This window comes from Gorilla gorilla, chromosome 17 (genome assembly GCF_029281585.2).
Source record: "Gorilla gorilla gorilla isolate KB3781 chromosome 17, NHGRI_mGorGor1-v2.1_pri, whole genome shotgun sequence".
In the NCBI taxonomy this organism is placed as follows: Eukaryota; Metazoa; Chordata; class Mammalia; order Primates; family Hominidae; genus Gorilla; species Gorilla gorilla.
The window spans coordinates 50,150,534-50,173,527 of record NC_073241.2 but is presented as its reverse complement, the minus strand read 5'-3'; the positions used below and the strand labels follow the sequence as shown (position 1 = coordinate 50,173,527).

The 22,994-nt window shown below is 40.0% G+C and overlaps 1 protein-coding gene across 3 annotated transcripts in view; it reads left to right on the top strand.

Annotated features, from left to right (window-relative positions):
- Window positions 1–429: 429 nt before the first annotated feature.
- USP14 (ubiquitin specific peptidase 14) overlaps window positions 430–22,994 on the top strand; it is a 54,255-nt gene continuing 31,690 nt past the window's right edge. Inside the window, exons 1-5 of one of the 3 annotated variants that reach the window (XM_031003598.3) lie at window positions 430–844; window positions 5,447–5,592; window positions 8,927–8,959; window positions 21,081–21,185; window positions 22,375–22,478. In XM_031003598.3, the coding sequence (XP_030859458.1) occupies window positions 829–844; window positions 5,447–5,592; window positions 8,927–8,959; window positions 21,081–21,185; window positions 22,375–22,478 (404 nt within the window). In that variant the 5' untranslated portion in view covers window positions 430–828. Of the gene's footprint in view, window positions 845–5,142; window positions 5,315–5,446; window positions 5,593–8,926; window positions 8,960–21,080; window positions 21,186–22,374; window positions 22,479–22,994 lie in introns of those variants that run through there. The other 2 variants (XM_063699341.1, XM_055368616.2) reach the window with 2 other exon arrangements.

Below are 22,994 nucleotides of genomic sequence, written 5' to 3'. Positions count from 1 at the left end.
TGATGGACTTGCTAACCCAGGGTTGCCACAAAACTTCAATTTATATATATGTATATATAAATATATACATATATAAATATATATACGTATATATAAATATATAAATATATATAAATATATAAATATATATATATATAGAACGCAATAAAATGAGGTGTGGGTGAAAAGAAAACTGAGGTTTGCAGACATCATACAGCTAGCTAGTAACAGCTGGGTTTCAAAACACCTCTGGCTTTACAACCACTAATTTTATTTATTTTATTTTGAGGCAGGGTCTCGCTCTGTCGCCCAGGCTGGAGTGCAGTGGCACGATCACAGCTCACTGCAGCCTCGACCTCCTGGGCTCAAGCGATTCTCCCGCCTCAGCCTCAGACAGCAGGTGGGATACCAAGTTCCCACTTCATCTGCCGCAGGGCTGGGCCGCGCCAAGACCACGTGGCCAGTGCGTGCAGGGCGATGGGCGGCAGTGCGCAGGCGCGCACCTGCTGCGGTGGATGGGGCCCCGCGCCCGTCCCTCACTTGCTCCTTCCTTCCTTCCCGCCACCCCTCCACCGCCTTCCCCCTCCTCCCTCCTCTCGCCACCTCTAGGCCCCGCCCCGGTCCTGCCGCCCAGTCTCCTCGCTGCAGTCGCTCCGGATCTGCACGGGTGTTCTGCGTGTTGCTGCGTCATCGCCAGTGGCCGGTTTGAATGAGACTCGTCGCACCGAAGCCGCCGCCACCACCGCGCCTCCGCCTCGGCCGCCGCCGCAGCTGCTTCTGGTCCCCGTCCCTTTGCCGCCCTTGTCAGGCCCGGCTCTCCTGCGCCGCCGCCTCCCGCCGCGCCCCGCCATGCCGCTCTACTCCGGTGAGCCCTGTCCTGGCCTCGCGCGCAGCACACCTGACCGGCGCTAGGCCTCCGCGTAGGCCTGGCCTGCACGGGCGGGCACCCGGCATGGACTGGGAGGAGCCGGGGTGGGGTGCGCGGGGCCGGCGGCGCGGAGATGACCCAGGCACCGTCCCCTCTCCCGGCTGGGTCGGAGCCCTGCGTGGCAGGGGAGCGCCGTCCCCCTGAGCCACCGATGGGTGGGGGGAGTGGAGATGGGGAAGCCTCTCAAAGTCGTGACTCTGCAGAATAGTTTCTGACGCTGCCCTGGTGTGCGGTGAAAGTGAGGGTGTGTCCTGGGGCGCTGGGCCAGGCTGGAGGTGCAGGGAGATTCCTTTGGGCTTCTCAGTGGTCGCCGTGGAAGGGAGCGGGGAAGAAGGGGAGGGATGGAGCGACCCTTCTTGGGGTTGCCAAGCGGCGTTCGCCGCCCTTCGTCGTCCTTCGCCCTTCTCTTGCCCCTTGCCTTTGTTCGACCGCCCCTTTGGTACCAGTTTTAGTTTTGTCCCGAGGCAGATTGTAAACCTTTTTGCTTCGTTTTCGTTTCATCAGACGTTGCATTGGATTTCTGTATCCGAAACATGGTGTGAGCTTTCAGAAGTAGATGAATACACATATCCCCGGGGTGTCATTTCTTGATTGGCGTTTGACAAGGGCTTGTATTGTTTGCTTGCTGACAGTCCAAGGTACTGGCCAGGGATCACTTTTACTTAGGGAATGGACCTTGCTGCTCCCTAGCCTTATTCAAAATGGCACCTAAAATATGTGTGGTGTCTCCAATTGGCTGTAGGTGTGTGATTCGTTGACCATCCCTGTTTATTCTGTTACAGTTCCTTTATTGAAGATTCAGCATTTACAAAGCATGATACGAATCAAGAGTATTGTTTGATCTCAAGGTGGATTCTTGATGGTCTAGAATCTTGAATCGAATTCTTAATGATTGCCCAACCCCTTTCTAAAGCCATAACAACAGTAGAATGGCTCTTGAAATATTCTAATACTTAAACACACCAGTAGATTCACACACATAAAACAAAACCCCTCTGTTTCCTCAAAATGCCAGCGCTGACCAGAGTTTCTTTTTTAAAATTTGAGCTTTATCTTAAATATTTAATCAGATCTTTTCCTCATCCCCCAAATGAAGGAACTCAAGTAGATTTCTAAGGTCCCTTCCTTTGACCTCTCCATATTGAGAATCTGTATTTTGAGGGTCAGCAAAAAGCTCTATATTAAAATGAATAGAACATTTTAAGTACTATTTCATAAGATTTAGTAGAAAATTAAGTATCTAGTCTGAGCGCGGTGGCTCACGCCTGTAATCCCAGCTCTTTGGGAGGCTCGAGGCGGGCGGATCACTTGAGGTCAGGAGTTCGAGACCGCCTGGCCAACGTGTTGAAACCCTGTCTCTACTAAAAATACAAAAAATCAGTCGAGAATGGTGGTAGGTGCCTGTAATCCCAGCTACTGGGGAGGCTGAGGCAGGAGAATCGCCTGAACCTGTGAAGCGGAGGTTGTAGTGAGCCAAGATCGCGCCATTGCACTTCAGTCTGGGTGAAAAAAGCGAAACTGGGTCTCAAGAAAAGAAAAAAAGAAAATTACATATCTAGATTATTAAATGGTTAAGGATAAGTGCAGTTAAAAATTAAAGCCAGGGGCCATGATGTATGCTTTTAATCCCAGCTACTCGGGAAGCTGAGTTGGGAGGATCACTTGAGCCAAGGAGTTAGAGGGTACTGTGATCTGTGATCACGCCACTGCACTCCAGCCTGGGTGACAGAGCAAGACCCCCGTCTCTAAAAATAAACACACAGCTGTGCCTCTTATAGAGTTAGGGTTTTGTACATATTGCTTTGTTTTAATTTTCAACATAATCCTGTGATACTGGTATAATTCCTCTTGTAAGCATAAGCAAAAAGTTTTAAGTAACTTGCTCATGGCAATAGCGCAATAAATTTCAGGTAGGTTCCTCTCCTTTACTTCTAGTACTGTTTTGGTTTAATCCTGTAGCATCTTTAGCTTGTACTATTGTAATATGCTTCTAGTTTATTTTAGTGATTACAGTATGCCTTCTTCAAGCCTGATTTCTCTGCTGCTGCAAGTGATCTAATAGTATTCAAACCAGACTAAAGTGGCCTTTATGACAGCCTTTCAGGAATTACACATTGCCTACAACATAAAGCCTTTACATATTTTATTTTATTTATTTTTTTATTTTTTGAGACCAAGTTTTGCTCTTGTTGCCCAGTCTGGAGTGCAGTGGCGCGATCTTGGCTCACTGCAATCTCCACCTCCTGGTTTCAAGCGATTCTCCTGCCTCAGTCCCGCGAGTAGCTGGAATTACAGGCGCCTGCCACCATGCCTAGCTCATTTTTGTATTTTTAGTAGAAACGAGGTTTCACCGTATTGGCCAGGCTGGTCTCAAACCCCTGACCTCAGGTGATCCACCTGCCTTGGCCTTCCAAAGTGCTGGGATTACAGGCATGAGCCACCATTCCCGGCCTCTTAATGTATGTTTTAGGATGACTTATCTTCCATAATTTGATCCTTAGCCAGCTTCCAGTTTCATCTACTGCTGCTTTCCCTTCACTCTGGTAATGAATTACTTACATCTTAGAACACACCGTGCTGCTTTATGCTGTGGAATGTTTTCCTTCTTTTCTGGGAATTCTTCTGTCCTCTCCTAGTCTCTGACTAACACCTAATCTTTTCTTGAGATTCAAAATTGATAGTGATAACTCAGAAGTTAACACTTCATCCAGGAAATCTTTCCTCATTTATGAAGCATTCCACTTTGTTGCTGTAGCCTTTATAATACTTACATAGTTAATTACTCTAACTTCCTCCCACCCCCCCCATTAGGCTATAAGTTTATGGAGAGTCTTCCCAATGCTTTGTACCGGGCTTGTCATTAAATGAATACTCAACATATTAATTGAACTGATGATAGAATTGGGATTTGGTGTCTGAGTGAGGTTTTCAAATTCTGATTTCAGGAGTTAGAAAGCAATTAACAGTTGTGAGGTCGTTATTTTTGAGAAGGTATAAAATTTTCAGTGGAAACAATATATATCCTTGGGTTTTAAAAATATATATTTCAAAAGTTAGCTATTTTATGAGGCTGATTGAAATTTTTTTATTGTGGTAAAATATATGTAATAAAGTTTACCATTTTAATGATTTTTACATATACAGTTCTGTAGCATTAAATATATTCACACTGTTTTGCAACTGTCACCTTCATTCACATCCTCTGGCAAACACCATTCTCTTTTTGTGTGTGTGAATTTGACCACTTTAGGTATCTCATATAACCGGAATCATCCATGTTGCAGCATGTATAAGAGTTTCTTTCCTTTTTACGGTTGAATAATATTCCATTGTATGTATATACCACATTTTCTTTGTCCATTAATCGGTTGATGGACATTTGAGTTGCTCCCACTTTTTCGGCTGTTGTGAATAATGCTGCTGTAAACATGGGTGTACAAATATCTGTTTGAGTCCTTGCTTTCCGATCTTCTGGGTATACCCAGAAATGAAATTGCTGGATCATATGGTAATTCTGTGTTTACTTTTATTCCCCCCAGCAGTGTACAAGTGTTCCAGTTTCTCCACATCTTTGCTAACACTTGTTATTTTCTGTTAAATTTTAAGAAGAATAGCCATTCTAATGGCTGTGAAGTGGGATTTCTATATATTTTTAAATGATTTAGATATGTCTTTGGATTTTTTCTTAATTGAGCACCCCTTGTTCAGAAATGACACTTTTCAATTCTCCCACATTTCTTATGACTCAGAATCTGTATTCCTTAAGTTGTTCTAGATGTGCTTTATTCTCTCAGGAATTTTTCTTCTTCTCTTAAACTATCTAACCTTTCTCTCTCTCTCTCTTCTTTTTCCAATGCTGTGTGCTGATGTGAATGATTCTTCAATTAAACACATGGGGGCTGCGAAACTTATCATTTTGGGGAATGTTTCAATATGATCATATTGTTGGAGTAGGATTCAGAAGACTTGGAAGTTTATTAACCAATTTTATGACATTAGCAAATCAGTCTGCTTCTCTGAAGTCTCAGTTTCTTTTTTTTTTTTTTTTGAGATGGAGTCTCGCACTGTCGCCCAGGCTGGAGTGCAGTGGCGCGATCTTGGCTCACTGCAGCCTTCGCCTCCCAGGTTCAAGCGATTCTCCTGTCTCAGCCTCCTGAGTAGCTGGGATTACAGGCGTGTGCCACCACACCTGGCTAATTTTTGTATTTTTATTAGAGACAGGCTGGTCTCGAACTCCTGACCTCATGATCCGCCCGCCTGGACCTCCCAAAGTACTGGGATTACAGGCGTGAGCCACCACGCCCAGCCCGCTGAAGTCTCAGTTTCTTTAACTATGAAATGAGAAGTCAGGTTTGATCCAGTGAAATTTTATTCAGCACCTACTGCGTGCATGCTGCTCTTGATTAGGTAAGTGTTATGGGCATAGAAAGATGAATGACATGTTTTGACTCTTGATAACTGCCTAATTGGTAATCTTCTAAGGGTCTGTAAATCTTGTCTTGTTATTTTTTAATTAAAAAATTGTGATTTTGTTTGCAGTTACTGTAAAATGGGGAAAGGAGAAATTTGAAGGTGTAGAATTGAATACAGATGAACCTCCAATGGTATTCAAGGCTCAGCTGTTTGCGTTGACTGGAGTCCAGCCTGCCAGACAGAAAGTTATGGTGAAAGGAGGAACGCTAAAGGTAAAATGTAGTCCAAATTTTCATCACATTACTATTATTGTATACTTTTTGAAAAATAACGCCAGAAAATTACTTAATTTTAATGTAGCATTTGAAGTGCTTTTTTTATATGATGAGAGTATGTCAGCTATGGGGTTAAAACTGTCTTATGCCTGTTAGAGTAAGGGAGAAATATTGTAGCTGTTTGACAACACTATATGGTATTATAAAAACATCGTTTTAAAACTTTTTACTTTTATTTATTTTTAACTTTTAGGTTCTGAGATACATATGCAGGTTTGTTATATAGGTAAACTCGTGTCGCAGGGTTTCGATGTACGGATTTCATCACCCAGGTACTAAGCATAGTACCCGATAGGTAGTTTTTTTTTTTTTAGATCCTCTTCCTCCTCCCACTCTCCACCCTCAAGTAAGCTCCAGTGTCTTTTGTTCCTCTCTATGTGTCTGTGTGTTCTCATTATTTAGCTCCCACTTACAGAAGAGAACATGCAGTTTGCTTTTCTGTTCCTGCATTAGTTTACTAGGGAACTAGCAGGTAATGATCTCCAGCTCCATCCATGTTGCTGCAAAGGACATGACTTTGTTCTAAAAGCATCATTTAAATTTTATTTTAAAATGTGTTGTATTACCAGATACCTCTGTGGGTCAGGAGAGTAGAACACTTTACAGTTATCTGTATTGTGTGAATTTTTTTTTCCTATGAGGATGTATTAAAAGTATTAGTTTTATTTTGTTTAGACTAAAATGAAACCAATTAATATTTCCTTAGTAATTTTCTCTAATGAGGTTGGAAAATTTTATCTCAGTTTAAAAATATGGAACAATACAGATAGGTTTGTTTTCTTAAAAAAACTACTACAGAATGTAATTTTGTACATGCATTTGTATGTTGAAATTCAAAGCACTTCAGCATTTTTACCAAAGCCCTGGTTCTGGAAAACTGTTCATTTTTTTTTTTGGCCTTTATTGCATCCTACCCATTAACGAAGAGCTGTTTTTCTTTTTCTTTTTTTTTTTGAGACGAGTCTTGCTCTGTTGCCTGTGCTGGAGTGCAGTGGTGCTATCTTGGCTCACTGCAACCTCCGCCTCCTGGGTTCAAGCGATTCTTATGCCTCAGCCCCCTGAGTAGCTGGGATTACAGGTGTCTACCACCATGCCCGGCTAATTTTTGTATTTTTAGTAGAGATGGGGTTTCACCGTGTTGGCCAGTCTGGTCTTGAACTCCTGACCTCAAGTGATCTGCCCACCTTGGCCTCCCAGAGAGCTGGGGTTACAGGCGTGAGCCACTGCACCCAGCCCCCTTTTTTCTAAACAGTAATTGTTACCTAACTCGTACCTGGAGATGGGAGGAAAAAATTTTTGTTTAAAAAGAGAAGAAACCTAATTTTTTTCTTTACTTCCTTTGGAATGATCTCAGTGACCACAGTTAAGAATCCATCCCTGCCAGCATCATTGATGAAGGACTGCAGAAAAGACAAGAAGATATCTATTATTATTATTATTATTATTTTTGGGATTGAGTCTCCCTTTGTCACTCAGGGGCTGGAGTGCAGTGGCGCCATCTCGGCTCACTGCAACCACCGCCTCCTGGGCTCAAGTGATTGTCCTGCCTCAGTCTCCCGAATAGCTGGGATAACAGGTCACCACCACCATGCATGACAAATGTTTGTATTTTTGGTAGAGACAGTGTTTTACCATGTTGGCGCTGGTCTCGAACTCCTGACCTCAAGTGATCTGCCTGCCTCCGGCCTCCCAAAGTGCTGGGATTACAGGCGTGAGCCACCACACCCGGCCTCTATTATTTTTAATAATATAAGTATAGTTTTAAAAAATACTTCCTTCAAGGGTTAAATAAAATGCTAAAGATCTATAGTTAACTTTAGAGATAAAGACTGGCTACCCCCACTGGGCAGTAAAACACACGTTGGAGGAAAATCTTTGTTTACCCCCGAAGGTACAATATGAACCTTTGGCCTTTAGTGAACTTCATATCCTAATTTATGCTGAACACTGTACTAGTGGTATGCTGTCGAGAATTATAGAAGTATGCGAATTAAATGAAACTGTGACTGCTAATAGTTACCATTTATTGAGTACTTATTTTATGTCAGGCTTTTATTATATTTTCTTTAATTCTCAGCTGTATGTTATCCATATCTTATATATGAGGAAATTTTATAAATGAGTGTCAAAGAGGTTTAAGTAACATAGTAAGGCACCAAAAGAGCATATGATTTATACATCAAGCAGATCTGTGTTCACTTCCCAGTTTTGTGTGACCTTGGGTAAGTGATCTTAGGGGGCATTTATAGTTATCATTCGTTATGTTTAGCAGTCATAGCCCTTAAATTGAGAAGGGCCTTTAGGAAGTTACCGTTCCATTTTAAAGCAGATAAAAGAGATAATTAGTGTCACCAATGAAGGGTAGACAAGCATATTGGGTACCCGATACCTTCTATAAAAGGGAGTAATATAGAATCGACTTTATCCTATGAGGGGAAAGGCCTAGCTGTAGTAAGTTAAAATATTACTCTGGACTAATCATGCATTTAAAAAAAAACATTCTTGATTTTTATTCAACATATTGAAAGGAAAGTATATACTTGCTTTATAGATGCGTTATAGACATTAACTCTTCATTCTTGCCATGTAAGCTCGTTATTTATTAGCTCTGCTGGTTCCAAACATCCAAAAAATAGGATCTATCATTTGTCATTAGTCAAGTGTTTTTTAGTACTTGCTAAAAGTATTTTTTTATACTTATGTGTTTTTTAGTATTTGATGCTGTAAATACAGGTTACTGCCTTTTGTATTGTGTTACCTTATGCAGTTGAAGCAAATTATTTGAAACCCTGGCTTTAGTACCACTTGTGTTTAAAAAAATTTTTTTTTTTTTTTGAGATGGAGCCTTGTTCTGTTGCCCAGGCTGGAGTGCAGTGGTGAGATCTCGGCTCACTGTAACCTCCGCCTCCTGGGTTCAAGCAATTATCTTGTCTCAGCCTCCCGAGTAGCTGGAATTACAGGTGTGCACCACCATGCTCAGCTACTTTTTGTATTTTTAGTAGTGATGGAGTTTCTTTATATTGGTCAGGCTGGTTTCGAACTCCTGACCGCAGGTGATTTGCCTGCCTCAGCCTCCCAAAGTGCTGGGATTACAGGCGTGAGCCACTGTGCCTGGCCAAAAAAAAATTTTTTAATTGCCATAATTTTAAATAAAATCTGCATATAGGATAAATTTTATTCTGTTTTGAAGTAGATTAAAATAAATTGATTATTAGATTGTGTTCAGCTTGTACAGTGGTGGTTAAATGTCTTTTGTTTGTCTTTGAAACAGGATGATGATTGGGGAAACATCAAAATAAAAAATGTAAGTATTATCTTATGAATGTTTATTATAATGCAGTAACCTCATTATGATACCAAAATACATTCCAGATGACTTTTTTTCATGTGTATATCCAGTTGTTCCAGCACTATCTGTTGAAAATACTTGCCTTTTCCCATTGACTTGTGTTGGGCTCTTTCTTGAAAACTAGTTATAGGTTTGTTTTTGGGTTTTTGTTTCATTGATCTAGTAGATTAAAGTTACACTAGTACCAAATGGTTTTGATTATAAAGCTTTATAATAAAAGCCTTGAAAAAAAAATTAGCTGGGTGTGGTGGTGCACGCCTGTAATCCTAGCTACTCGGGAGGCTGAGGTGGGAGGCTGAGGCGGGAGGCAGAGGCAGGAGGCAGGAGAATCGCTTGAACCTGGGAGGCGGAGATTGCAGTGAGCCGAGATTGTGCCACTGCACTCCAGCCTGGCAACAGAGCGAGACTCCGTCTCCAAAAAAAGAGTCTTGAAATAAGATAGTATATGTTCTTATGCTCTCCAACTTTCTCCTCTTTGAGATTTTGTTTGAGATTACATTGAATCTGTAGCTCAATTTGGGGAGAATAAACATCTTAACAATATTGAGTATTAAAATCCCTGAATATGATGTACTTCCTTATTTATTTAGGTCTCTGTTTTTTTCTTAGCAGAGTTGTAGTTTTTAAACATAGAGGTTTTGCATGAGTGGTTTTTTTTTTTTTTGAGACAGGGTCTCACTCTCACGTATGCCGGAGCACAGTGGCATGGTCACGGCTTGCTGCAGCTTTAAACTCCCAGCCTCAAGCAATCCTTCCATCTCAGCCTTCCAAGTAGCTGGGACCACAGGCGGGTGTTACCATGCCCAGTTAATTAATTAATTTTAATTATTTTTTGTAGAAATGGGGGTGTCACTATGTTGCCCAGGCTGGTCTTGAACTCCAGGGCTCAAGCGATCCTCCTGCCTTGGCCTACCAAAGTGCTGGGATTAACAGGTGTGAGTCACTGTGCCCAGCCCTTGCATGACTTCTCTTAAATTATTGGAACTTAACATTTGTTCGCTGCTTAAAATAATATTAAAAAATATTTCCAGTGTTCATGGCTAGAATGTAAAAATACAATTGATTTTTCTCTCTCTCTCTTTTTTTTTTGAGACAGAGTCTCACTCTTATTGCCCAGGCTAGAGTGCAGTGGCGCGATCTCGGCTCGCTGCAACCTCTGCCTCCCGGGTTAAAGCAATTCTCCTGCCTGAGCTGGGATTACAGGCGCCCACCACCACGCCCAGCTAACTTTTGTATTTTTAGTAGAGATGGGGTTTCTCCATGTTGGTCAGGCTGGTCTCGAACTCCCGACCTCAGGTGATCCGCCCACCTTGGCCTCCCAGAGTGCTAGGATTACAGGCGTGAGCCACCGCACCCGGCCAAAATACAGTTGATTTTTCTAAGTTTATTTTCATTCTTTATTCTTGTAAGCAATTCACTTACTAATTCCAGTTGTGTTTTGGGCAGATTCCATTGGGTTTTCTGTGTACATAAACGTGTTATCTGCAAATAATGACAATTTTACTTCTCCCTTTTCAATATTCATGACTTTCAGATTTCTTAAACTTTATTGACATATAATTGATAAGCAAATGACTTCTTTTTTTTGAGACAGAGTCTTGCTTTGTCGCCCAGGCTGGAGTGTGGTGGTGTGATCTTGGCTCACTGCATTATTTGCCTCCTGGGTTCATGTGATTCTCCTGCCTCAACCTCCTGAGTAGTTGGGATTACAAGCGCCTACCACCATGCCTGGCTAATTTTTGTATTTTTGGTAGAGACAGTGTTTCGCAACGTTGGCCAGGCTGGTCTCGAACTCCTGACCTCAAGTGATCTGCCTGCCTTGATCTCCCAAAGTGCTGGAATTACAGGCGTGAGCCACTGTGCCAGGCCTTGTCCTACTTTTTAATAGGACTTCTAATACAGTGTTAATAGAAAGTGGTAAGAGTGGCCGGGCGCGGTGGCTCACGCCTGTAATCCCAGCACTTTGGGAGGCCGAGGTGGGTGGATCACGAGGTCAGGAGATCGAGACCATCCTGGCTAACATGGTGAAACTCCGTCTCTACTAAAAAAAAAAATACAAAACAATTAGCCGTGCGTGGTGGCAGGTGCCTGTAGTCCCAGCTACTCAGGAGGCTGAGGCAGGAGAATGGCGTGAGCCTGGGAGGCAGAGGTTGCAGTGAGCTGAAATTGCGCCACTGTACTCCAGCCTGGGCAACAGAGCAAGACTCCATCTCAAAAAAAAAAAAAAAAGTGATAAGAGTGGACATCTTGGCCGGGTGTGGTGGCTCACACCTGTAATCCCAGCACTTTGGGAGGCCAAGGATGGTGGATCACTTAAGGTCAGGAGTTCGAGACCAGCCTGGCCAACATGGTGAAACCCCGTCTCTATTAAAAATACAAAAATTAGCCGAGTGTCATGGTGCACGCCAAGAGAATTGCTTGACCTTGGGAGGCGGAGGTTGCAGTGAGCTGAGATCACACCACTGCACTCCAACCTGGGCAACAGAGCAAGACTCTACCTCAAAAAAAAAAAAAAAAAAAAAAAAGAGTGGACATCTTGTCTTATTCTAGTTCACTACAACTTAAAATTATGAAAGACCGTTAAATTTTGTTAAGTGTTTTTTCTGTTTGTTAAAATGATGGTGTGATTTTTTTTTCTTTTTTTCTGTTGGTAGTGGTTATTCTCATTGATTTTTAACTTAAACCTTGCATTTCTGGGATGTGCAGTTCTCAAATTTCTTGGTTTTGTGACCCTTTTGCCCTCTTAAATATTATGATTGACCCCAGAGTTTCATGTAAAGGCACACCTCATTTTATTGTGCTTCACAGATAATTGTGATTTTTATAAGTTGAAGGTTTGTGGCCACCTTGCATCGAGCAAGTTTATAGGCACCATTTTTCCAGCAGCCTATGTTCACTTCATGTCTCTTTGTCACATTTTGGTGATTCTTGCAATATTTGAAACATTTTCATTACTCTCATGTCAAGTATGTTGATCTTTGATGTTACTTTTGTAATTGTTTTGGGGTGTCATGAATCACACCTGTAAGATGGCAAACTTAATCGACAAATGTGTGTTCTGACAGCCTCACCGACCCGCAGTTCCCTCCTCCCTCTTCTCGAGCCTCCCTATTCCCTGAGACAAGACAGTATTGAAATTAGGCCAATTAATAACCCTACAGGCTGAGCGCGGTGGCTCACACCTGTAATCCTAGCACTTTGGGAGGCTGAGGCGGGTGGATTCCTGAGTTCAGGAGTTCAAGATCAGCCTGGCCAACATGGTGAAACCCCATCTCCACTAAAAATAGAAAAATAGCCGGGCGTAGTGGCACATGCCTGTAATCCCAGCTATTCGGGAGGCTGAGGCAGGAGAATTGCTTGAGCCTGGGAGATGGAGGTTGCAGTGAGCTGAGATCATGCCACTGCACTCCAGCCTGGCCGACAGAGCGAGACTCTGTCTCAAAAATAAATAAATAAATAAATAACCCTACAATGGCCTCTAAGTTTTCAAGAGAAAGGAAGAGTTTCATGTCTTTTACTTTCAACAGAAAGCTGGAAATGATTAAGCTTAGTAAAGAAGGCCTGTGTAAAGCCAAGACAGTCCAAAAGCTAGGCATTTTGCAGCAGTTAACCAAGTTGTGAATACAAAGGTCCAGTTTTCAAAGGAAATTTATAATTTAAAAGATAAGTTCTTGAAGTGTTACTGCAATGAACACACAAGTGATAAAGCAAAACAGCCTTATTGCTGATATGGAGAAAGTTTAAGTGGTGTGGATAGAAGATCAAACTAGTCACAACATTTCCTTAAGTCAAAACCTAACCAGAGCAAGACCCTAATTCTCTTTAATTCTATGAAGGCTGAGAGAGGTGAGGAAGCTACATTGTCCTCATCAGACTAACACAGGAACAGAAAACCGAACACCGCATGTTGTCACTTGTAAGTGGGAGCCGAACAATGAGAATACATGGGCACAGGGAGGAGAACAGCACACACGGGGGCCTGTCAGGCAGTGGGATGTGGGGAGAGCATCAGGATAAATAGCTAATGCATGCTGGGCTTAATACCTAGGTGATGGGTCTATAGGTGCAGCAAACCACCATGACACAATGTTTACCTGTGTAACAAACATGCACATCCTGGACATGTACCCTGGAACTTAAAAAAAAAAAAAAATATATATATATATATATATAAATATAAGCTAGCAGAAGTTGGTTCACGAGGTTTAAAGAAAGAAGCAATCTCTGTAACATAAAAGTGCAAGGTGAAACAGTAAGTGCTGATGGAGAAGCTGCAGTAAGTTATCCAGAAGATCTAGCTAAGATTGTTGATGAAGGTAGCTACACTATACAACAGATTTTCAGTGTGGATGAAGCAGCCTGATATTGGAAAAAGATGCTGTCTAAGCCTTTCATAGCTAGAGAGGAGAAGTCAGTGCCTGGGTTCAAAGGCCAGGCTGACTGTCTTGTTAGAGGCTAATGTAGCTAATGACTTTAAGTTGAAACCAACGCTCGTTTACCATTCCAAAAACCATGGATCTCTTAAGAATGATGCTAAATCTACTCTGCCTGTGCTCTGTATATGGAACAACAAAGCCCAGATGCCAGTACGTCTGTTTATAGTATGGAGTACTGAATATTTTAAGGCCACCATTGAGACTTATGCTCAGAAAGATTCCTTTCAAAATATTACTGCTTATTGACAATGCATCTAGACACTTAAGAGTTTTGAGAGAGATAAACGAGATGAATGTTGTTTTCATGTCTGCTACAACAACTATTCTGCAGCCCATGGATCAGGGAGTAATTTCTACTTTCAAATCTTATTATTTAAGAGATACATTTTGTAAGTTTCCCTATAAAGTTATTTCTCCATGAATCTGGGCAAAATCAATTAAAAACCTTCTGGAAAGGATTCACCTGAATTCTTGATACCATTAGGAACATTCATGGGAGGAAGTTAAAATGAAGTCAGTATTTACCAGGAGTTTGAAAGAAGTTGATTCTAACCCTCATGGATGACTTTGGGGAGTTCAAAACTTGAGTTGAGGATGAAACTGCACATGTGGTGTAAATAGGAAGAAACTAGAATTAGAAGTGGCCAGGCACGGTGGCTGACTCCTATAATCCCAGCACTTTGGGAGTCTGAGACAGGAGGAGAGCTTCAGGCTGGGAGTTTGAGACCAGCCTGGGCAACACAGTGAGACCCTGTCTCTACAAAAAATAAAATTAGTTGGGCATGGTGGTGTATACCTGTAGTCCTAGCTACTCTGGAGACTGAGGCAGTAGGATCGCTTAAGCCTAGGAGTTTGAGGTTACAGTGAGCTATGATTGTGCCACTGCACTCCAATGTGAGTGACAGAGTGAGACCCTGTATCTAAAAAACGAAAAAGAATAGAAAAATGGAGCTTGAAATTGTGACTGAATTGCCACAATCTCATGATACAACTTGAACAGATGAGGAGGTAACTTATGGATGTGCAAAGAAAGTAATTTCTTGAGATAGACTCTACTCCTAGTGAAGAAGCTGTGAATGTTGTTGAAATGACAATAAAGGATTTAAAATATTACATAGGCTTACTTGATAAAGCAGCAGCAGGATTTGAGAGGTTTGACTCCAGTTTCGAAAGAAGTCCTACTGTGGATAAAATGCTATTAAACAGCACTGCAAGCTACAGAGAACTCTTTCATGAAAGGAAGTCAGTCAGCGTGGCAGGTTTCATTGTTGTCTTATTTTAAGCAATTACCCAGCCTTCAGGAACCAGTGCCGTGATCAGTCAGTAGCCATCAACTTGGAAACGAGACCCCCCACCTGCAAGAAGATCATTAACTGAAGGCTTAGATGATTGTCAGCTTTTTTTTTTAAAGCAATAAATTATTTTAAAATTAAGGTATGTGCATTCCTTTTTAGACATAATGCTGTTGCATACTTCACAGACTGATATAAACATGATGTTTGTATGCACTGGGGGAAAATTTTTGTGTGACTTGCTTTATTGCGATATTTGCTTTCTCATGCTCTGGAACCCAAACTGTAATATCTTCAAGGTATCCCTGTGTTTTAATCTATGTAATACTCTTTTGTTGGATAGAAGCTAATTTTATCTAAGTCAGTTTATCACATTTTTTAGTGATTTGTACTATGTTGTAAGAAATCTTCGCCTGTGCCAAGTTTACAAGATTTTTTTTTTTCTGTTTTCTTGTAAAGCTTGATAAGTTTTAGCTGTTACATTTAGATATATTGTCTGTCTTTTTTTTTTTTTTCTTTGAGATGGAGTCTTACCCTGTTGCCCAGGCTGGAGTGCAGTGGCACGATCTCGGCTCACTGCAAGCTCCACCTCCTGGTTCATGCCATTCTCCTGCCTCAGCCTCCCGAGTAGCTGGGACTGCAGGTGCCTGCCACCACACCCAGCTAATTTTTTTGTATTTTTTTTTAGTAGAGACGGGGTTTCACCATGTTAGCCAAGATGGTCTCTATCTTCTGACCTCGTGATCAGCCCGCCTTGGCCTCCCAAAGTGCTGGGATTACAGGCTTGAGCCACCATGCCCGGCCTATATTGTCTGTTTTTTTTTTTGAGATGGAGTTCCGTTCTTGTTGCCCAGGCTGGAGTGCAATGGCGCGATCTCAGCTCTCCGCAACCTCCATCTCCCAGGTTCAAGTGATTCTCCTGCCTCAGCCTCCTGAGTAGCTGGTGTTAAAGGCATGCACCACCACACCCAGCTAATTGTTTGTATTTTTTTTAGTATGTTGTTGGTCAGACTGGTCTCCATGTTGGTCAGGCTGGTCTTGAACTCCCGACCTCAGGTGATCCACCCACCTCGGCCTCCCAAAGTGCTGGGATTACAGGTGTGAGCCACCGCACCCGGTCTGTTGTCTGTTTTGAGTAAATTATTGTGTTTGCTGTTAAGCAATGGTTGAGGTTATTTTTTTCACATGAATATTTAGTGTAGTGAGCAACATTTGTTGAAAAGACTATTCTTTTCCATTCTTCCTCAGTGCCTTTGTTGAAAATCAGCTGACCATAAACATAAGGGTTTATTTCTGGATTCTGTTTTCTTCCATTGATTTTTATATGTACCTTTATACCAGTACCCATTCCCTGCTGTTTTGATTCTTCAGGCCTTGAAATCAGGCCGTCTAAGTCTTCCAGTTGTTTTTCTTTTTTAAAGTTGTGTTGGCTATTCTGGGAACCTTGTACATCTATTGCACATTTTTAGATTCTGCTTGTCATTTTCTCCGTAAGAGCCTGCTGGGATTTTGATTGGAATTGCATTGAATCTGTATGTCAGTCTGGGACATCTCAATATTGAGTCTTCTAACTCACAAACATGGTAAACCTTTCCTTTATTTAAATGTTCAATGTTGGGACTTACACATATTTTGTTCCACATATTGTTAAGTATTTCACGTTTTTCTTTTTTTTTTTTTTTTTTTTTTTTTTTTGAGACAGTCTTGCTCTGACGCCCAGGCTGGAGTGCAGTGGCGTGATCTCAGCTCACTGCAGACTCCGCCTCCTGGCTTCAAGTGATTCTCCTTCCTCAGCCTCCTGAGTAACTGGGATTATAGGCACTCGCCACCATGTCTGACTAATTTTTGGATATTTAGTAGAGACGGGGTGTCACCATGTTGGTCAGGCTGGTCTCAAAACTCCTGACTCAAAGTGATCCGCCTGCCTCGGCCTCCCCAAGTGCTGGGATTATAGGTGTAAGCCACTGCAGCCGGCTTATTTCATGGTTTTTAATGTTGTCGTAAGTGGTACTTTTCTTTCTTTTTTTTTTTTTTTTAAAGACGAGGTCTTGCTTTGTCGGCTGGAGTGCAATGGCACAATCATAGCTCACTGCAGCCTTGAATTCTTGGGCTCAAGGGGTTCTCCCACCTCACCCTCCTGAGTAGTTGGGACTACAGGCATGCACCATTGTGCTTGGCTAATTTTTTGTTTTTGTTTTTGAGACAGAGTCTTGCTCTGTTGCTTGCCTAGGCTGGAGTGCAGTGACGTGATCATGGCTCACTGTAGTTTCTGCCTCCCAGGTTCAAGCAGTTCTCGTGCCTCAGCCTCCCGAGTAGCTGGGACTACAGGAATGTGCCACCACGCCGGACTAATTTTTGTGTTTTTAGTAGAGATGGGGTTTTGCCATGTTGGCCAGGCTGTTCCCGAACTGGTCTCAAGCAATCCTTCTGCCTTGACCTCCCAAAGTGCTGGGATTACAAGCGTGAGCCACTGCACCCAGCTGTGGTGTTTTTGAAATGTCATTTTCCAATTGCTTGCTAGTATATAAAAATAAAGTTAATTTTTATAATTGACTTTGTATTCTGTGACTTTATTTCATATATTAATTTCTTAGGATATTGTAGGTATACATGTCATCTGCAAATAAGGACAGTTTTATTTATTCCTTTTTAATCTTTGTGCATTTTGTTTCTCTTTTTTTCTTTATTGCAATGCTTAAGACTTTAAACAATGCTGAGTAGAAGTGGTTGATAGTGGACGTCATTGCCTTTTTCCTGACCTTAGGGGAAAAGCCTCCAGTCATGGCTGGAGGTAGTTTATAGATGTTCATCATCAGGTTCAGGAACTCTTTCTAGTTTGCTGAGAGGTTTTGTCATGAATGGAAGTTGAATTTTGTCATTTTGTTAAATGCCTTTTCTATATCATTTCTTCCTCTCATTTTATCCATTAAACTACATCGACTTTTGAGTATTAAACAGAACTTATATTCTTGGGATAAACCCCACTTGGACATTCTATATTGCTAGATTCTATTTGCTTATCTTTTGTTAAGGTTTTTTGTGTCTCTTTTCATAAGAGATAATGGTTTGTAGTTTTCTTGTATTCTTTTTTATCTGGTTTTGCTATCAGTGTAATGTTAGTCTTATACAGTGAGTTAGGAAGCATCCCCTCTTTTCTGAGTTTGTATTAATATTTTTTCTTCCTTTTTTATTTCTGCTCTCACTCCACTGGGATATTTTTTCTTTAAATGTTGCCTAAAATTCTCTAGTGAAGCCTAGTTCACTAGACTTCATCTGGGTTTGGAGTTTTCTTTGTAGGAAGACTTTAAATTAAGAATTTAGTGTCTTTAATAAATGTAGGACTATTTAGATATTATGTTTTCTTTCCTATCAGTTTGATAATCAGTATTTCTTAAGGAATTGGTTCATTTAATTTAAGTTGCTGAATTGATTGTCATATTCTACTGTTATTATCCTTTAACTCTAGAATGTGTAGTGCTGCTTTTTCGTTTTCCTCTCTAGTATTGGCAAATTATGATTTGTCTGTTTCCTTTATCATCAAGCCAGAATTTTATCAGTTTCATTGATTGTGTCCCCCCGCCAAAAAAAAACATTTGGCCTGTTGATTTATTACTTCGTTTATTTTTTCTCTTTGCTTTCTTTCTTTCTACTTCGGTTTTAATTTTTTAAAAATTTTGAAAATTTTTATGTAATCATATTTTGTTGAATGAAGTGCTGAAACCCAGGCAAATGGTGGTGACTTTTTTGGTTTGTTTTAGAGATGGGGTCTTGCTATGTTGCTGAGGCTGACCTTGAGCACCTAGGCTCAAGCAGTACTCCCACCTTAGCCTTCCGACTACCTTGGACTACAGGTGTGTGCCACCACGCATGGCTTGGTTTTAATTTTTACTTTTTCTAGCTTAAGGTAGAAGCTTACCTAGTTCATTAATTTTAAGCCTTTTTTTAAATCTCTTTTGCTTATTTTTGTAGTATGTATTTGCTTTTTCTTATAGATTTGCTTTTTGACTGCTTAGTATATATGGTATAGTTTTGCCCCTAGTTTATTGTTTTCAAATGTTTTATAGACATTTTTAAGGTTTGTGTAGCTAGTTACATCAATTGTTAATATTTATGTCAATTTTAGAAAATCTTCCAACAATGCATGAGTTTTTTGATTCACTTGCATTCTTTTATGAATATTAATTTTTTTACATTTAAATCTTTACCTTTAATTCATTATTGTTGTGGTATGGTATGAAGTAGAGAGCTGATAGTATGTTTTTTCTAAAGTATACAGTTTTTCTCAATATTTTTCATTATATAATCCCTTTTCCTAATAATTATTTAAGGGCATTGTTTTAGTCTCTATTCTTTTTCAGAAATTTCTTAGCTATTATCATGGGTATAAATTTGCTGCATGAATGAATCATTTTGCAAGGTTTTATAAAGGAATTTCATTAAATTTATATAACTATAATTGCATCTTTATAGTAATTTTTCAAGTCCAGAACTTGTCATGTCTTTCAGTTTATTTAGGTGCTTTTTTTTTAATATCCTTAAGTAAAGCTTTATTCTCTCATTAAAGTATTACATTTTTCTTGTTATGCTTATTCTTAGATATATGTTGGCATTTCTTCTATTGTGTTTTCCAACTGGTTATTGCTAGTGTATTCTTTAAATAGTTGGCTCTTGAGACAGTTGTCTTTGGAAAAAGATTCTTGGGCCTGGTGGGGTGGCTTATACCTGCAGTCCCAGCACTTTGGGAGGCTGAGATGGGGGGATCACTTGAGGCCAGAAGTGTGAGGCTACAGTGACCTATAATTGTGCCACTGCACTCCTGCCTGGGTGACAGAGTGAGTCCCTGTCTCTAAAAAAAAAAAAAAAATTCTGTAGTGATGGCTTAGTACTGCTTTACTGCTTTGCAATGATCTTATAAAATGTCTATGTAGAAATAAAAGGTGATAGAATAAAGGTCATTAAATTTAATTGTAGGTATTCTTAACTGAACTAATTTCCTAATTTTAATCATCATCTGGATATTTTTAGTCTTCTGGCTATCATTTTTCCCTCCCTGTTTTTTTTTTTTTTAAATCTCCACTTCTGGTCCTACCTTTTACTTTGTCTCATGTGTTCATGCCTTCCAATTAAGATACTGAGTAACAGAGTAAGATGTTATTCATGTTTTAAGATTATGAGCTTTACAATGACAGTGTCTTCCTTGTCTTTCTATTGATTGTATGGAGTGTTTGCATATGTATTAAATAAAAGTATTTACTTAGGTTAATGTGTAGAATTATATAATTGGATATTTTGAACAAATTTACTCTGTATTGGGTTTGATATTTTTTAGTAATAGAGAATTTAATGCTCTAAAAATATTTGTATTTAAATGTAAACAATCACTACAGTTACACAATAGACATTCACAGAAAGAATTTTATTAGTGTTTGTTTGTTTGTTTGTTATATTTTTTGAGACGGGGTCTCACTCTGTCACCCAGGCTGGAATGCAAGTGGTGTGATCACAGCTCACCACAGCCTCAACCTCCCAGGCTCCAGTGATCCTCCCATTTTAGCCCCCAAGTAGCTGGGACTACAGGCATGCACCCCTATGCCCAGCTAATATTGGTATTTTTTGTAGAGATGGGATTTCGCCATGTTGCCCAGGCTGGTCTTGAACTGGACTCCAACCATCCACTAGCCTTGGCCTCCCAAAGTGCTAGGATTACAGGCATGAGCCACCATGCCTGGTCTGAATTTTATTAGTTGTTAGTTTGTTATGGAGAGAGATAATGCCACTAAATGTTAATGGTCATTTGAGGAATTCCCTCTGCTTCAATATTGTAAACATTACTAGGTGTTTTTATGGCAATACTTATTTTTTCCTTAAGCTTTATTCAGGTACAATTTATATAGAGTAAAATTCACCTGTGTTTGATGTACAGTTTGATGACTTTGGGCAATTCTATATTGTCATGTAACCACTACCACAATCACGATTTAGAAGTTTCATCACTAAGAAGTTTCTTTGTACACCTTTGCCTTGGCCTCAGACAGCCACCCCAGTGCTTTTTACTTGTTTTAAACAATGCAGTGATTTTTTAGTAGTGTATTTACAGAGTTGTGCAGCCTTCACCACAGTCTAATTTTAGAACATTTCCATTACCCCAGAAAGAAACTTGTACCATTTAAAGTCACTCCCTCTTCCCATCTCCAGTCCTAGGCAGCAACTAATCTGCTTTCTGTAGATTTACTTTTTTTGGCAAATAGAATTATGTTATATGTGTTCTTTTGTGCCTGGCTTCTTTTGTTTGACATAAACATTACCAACTTTTAAGGATTTTCATGAAATTACTTTTTTTAAAAACAGGGAATGACTCTACTAATGATGGGGTCAGCAGATGCTCTTCCAGAAGAACCCTCAGCCAAAACTGTCTTCGTAGAAGACATGACAGAAGAACAGTTAGCATCTGCTGTAAGACACACCAGATTTTATGTGTTTGATCACTACTTTTTGAAGGACCATTATTAAGGTGTCTTTCAGAAAGTAGCATCTAAATGTCTTGAAGACTTAATCATTAATACCAAGATAGATATTTTTAGCAGTAAATAAGAGTTTTATTATTTTTGGTTAGCTTAAGGGAGTCCTTTTGTAGTTAAATAAGGCACAGCTAGGGGTTTTTTTTTGTATTGTACACCTTACTACTGGTTTTCAGACTTCCAAGTGAATTTACTTAGGCTTAACTTACATATATTTAGCTAATATCTGTAATAAATATGTTTCTGGCAGATAGTACTATATAAGTATTTACTATTATTATTTTATGAGAAAACAGGGTCAAAGAGTAGTTTAAATGTTGGGATATTTAAATTTTTAAAATCCTTCATGTGGAAAATACATACATTTTATCCTGAATTTAAATGCAAAATCAGTTTAGAAACTGGTCAACACGTGTCAATTTTTTTTTTAACACCTAGCATTTATTTAGTGCCATTCATTCATTTTCATGGTTTTTTTTTTTTTTTCCTTGAGATGGGGTCTTGCTCTGTCACCCCGGCTGGAGTGCAGTGGTATGATCATAGCTCACTGTAACCTCAACTTCCTGGGTTCAAGTGATCCTCCCACCTCAGGCTCCTGAGTAGCGAAAATTGTAGGCGTGCACCATCATGCCCAGCAAATAAAAAAAAAAAAATTTTTTTTTTTTTTTTTTTGTAGAGATGGGGTCTTGCTGTGTTGCCTAGGCTGATCTTGAATTTCTGACCTCAAGCAGTCCTTCCACGTCAGCCTTCCAAAGTGCTGGGATTACAGGTGTGAGCCACTGTGCCCAACCTGTTATTTTGCTTTTTGTTTTGAAGTGTTTCTATGCATATTTTGCCTATTCTCTTCTCTTGATAAACCTGCAAAAAAGGCAAGACTAGTATGATTATTCTCTTATTATATTTAAGAAGGAAACTAAAACATAATATGATGGCCAGCATGATCCAAGTAAACTTTTTTTTGGGGGAAATAAAACTGTTTCTTTAGAGTGAAGGCAGAATATAAATTGGTAGAAGCTAGTAAATGGTACTTGATTGAAAATGAGAATTTTAGTGATTTATATATGCCATGTCATTTTGTAAAAATGGTTTAATGATTTAATCCTTTTTTTTTTTTTTTCAACTAGATGGAGTTACCATGTGGATTGACAAACCTTGGTAACACTTGTTACATGAATGCCACAGTTCAGTGTATTCGTTCTGTGCCTGAACTCAAAGATGCCCTTAAAAGGTAAGACTGCAGTCTTTTTTGGGTAAGGGATGTTCACATTTGGATGAGTAGTATTGTTTTGTTTTGCTTTCTTTAGCATCTTAATTGAGATATAATTAATTTATTATACAATTCAGCATTTTAAAGTGTTTAATGCTTTTTATAGTATTTACAAGTTTGTGCAACCATCACCACCATCGATTTTAGGACATTTTCCGCCCCCTCCAAAAGAAGTGTCGTACTCACTGGCAGTCACTCCTTAAACCCTTTCACCCACCTCTAGCCCTAGCCAACCATTAATCTACTTTCTGTCATAGATTTGCTCATTCTGGGCATTTCATGTAAATTGAATCATATAATATGTGGTCTTTTTGTGACTAACTTCTTTCATTTAGCATGTTTCCATGGTTCATTCATGTTACAGCATATATAATACCTCATTCCTATTTTATGGCTGAATAGTATTTCATTTTATGGATATATCACATTTTATTTATCCATTCATTTTGTTGATGGAAATTTGAATTGTTTCTCCTT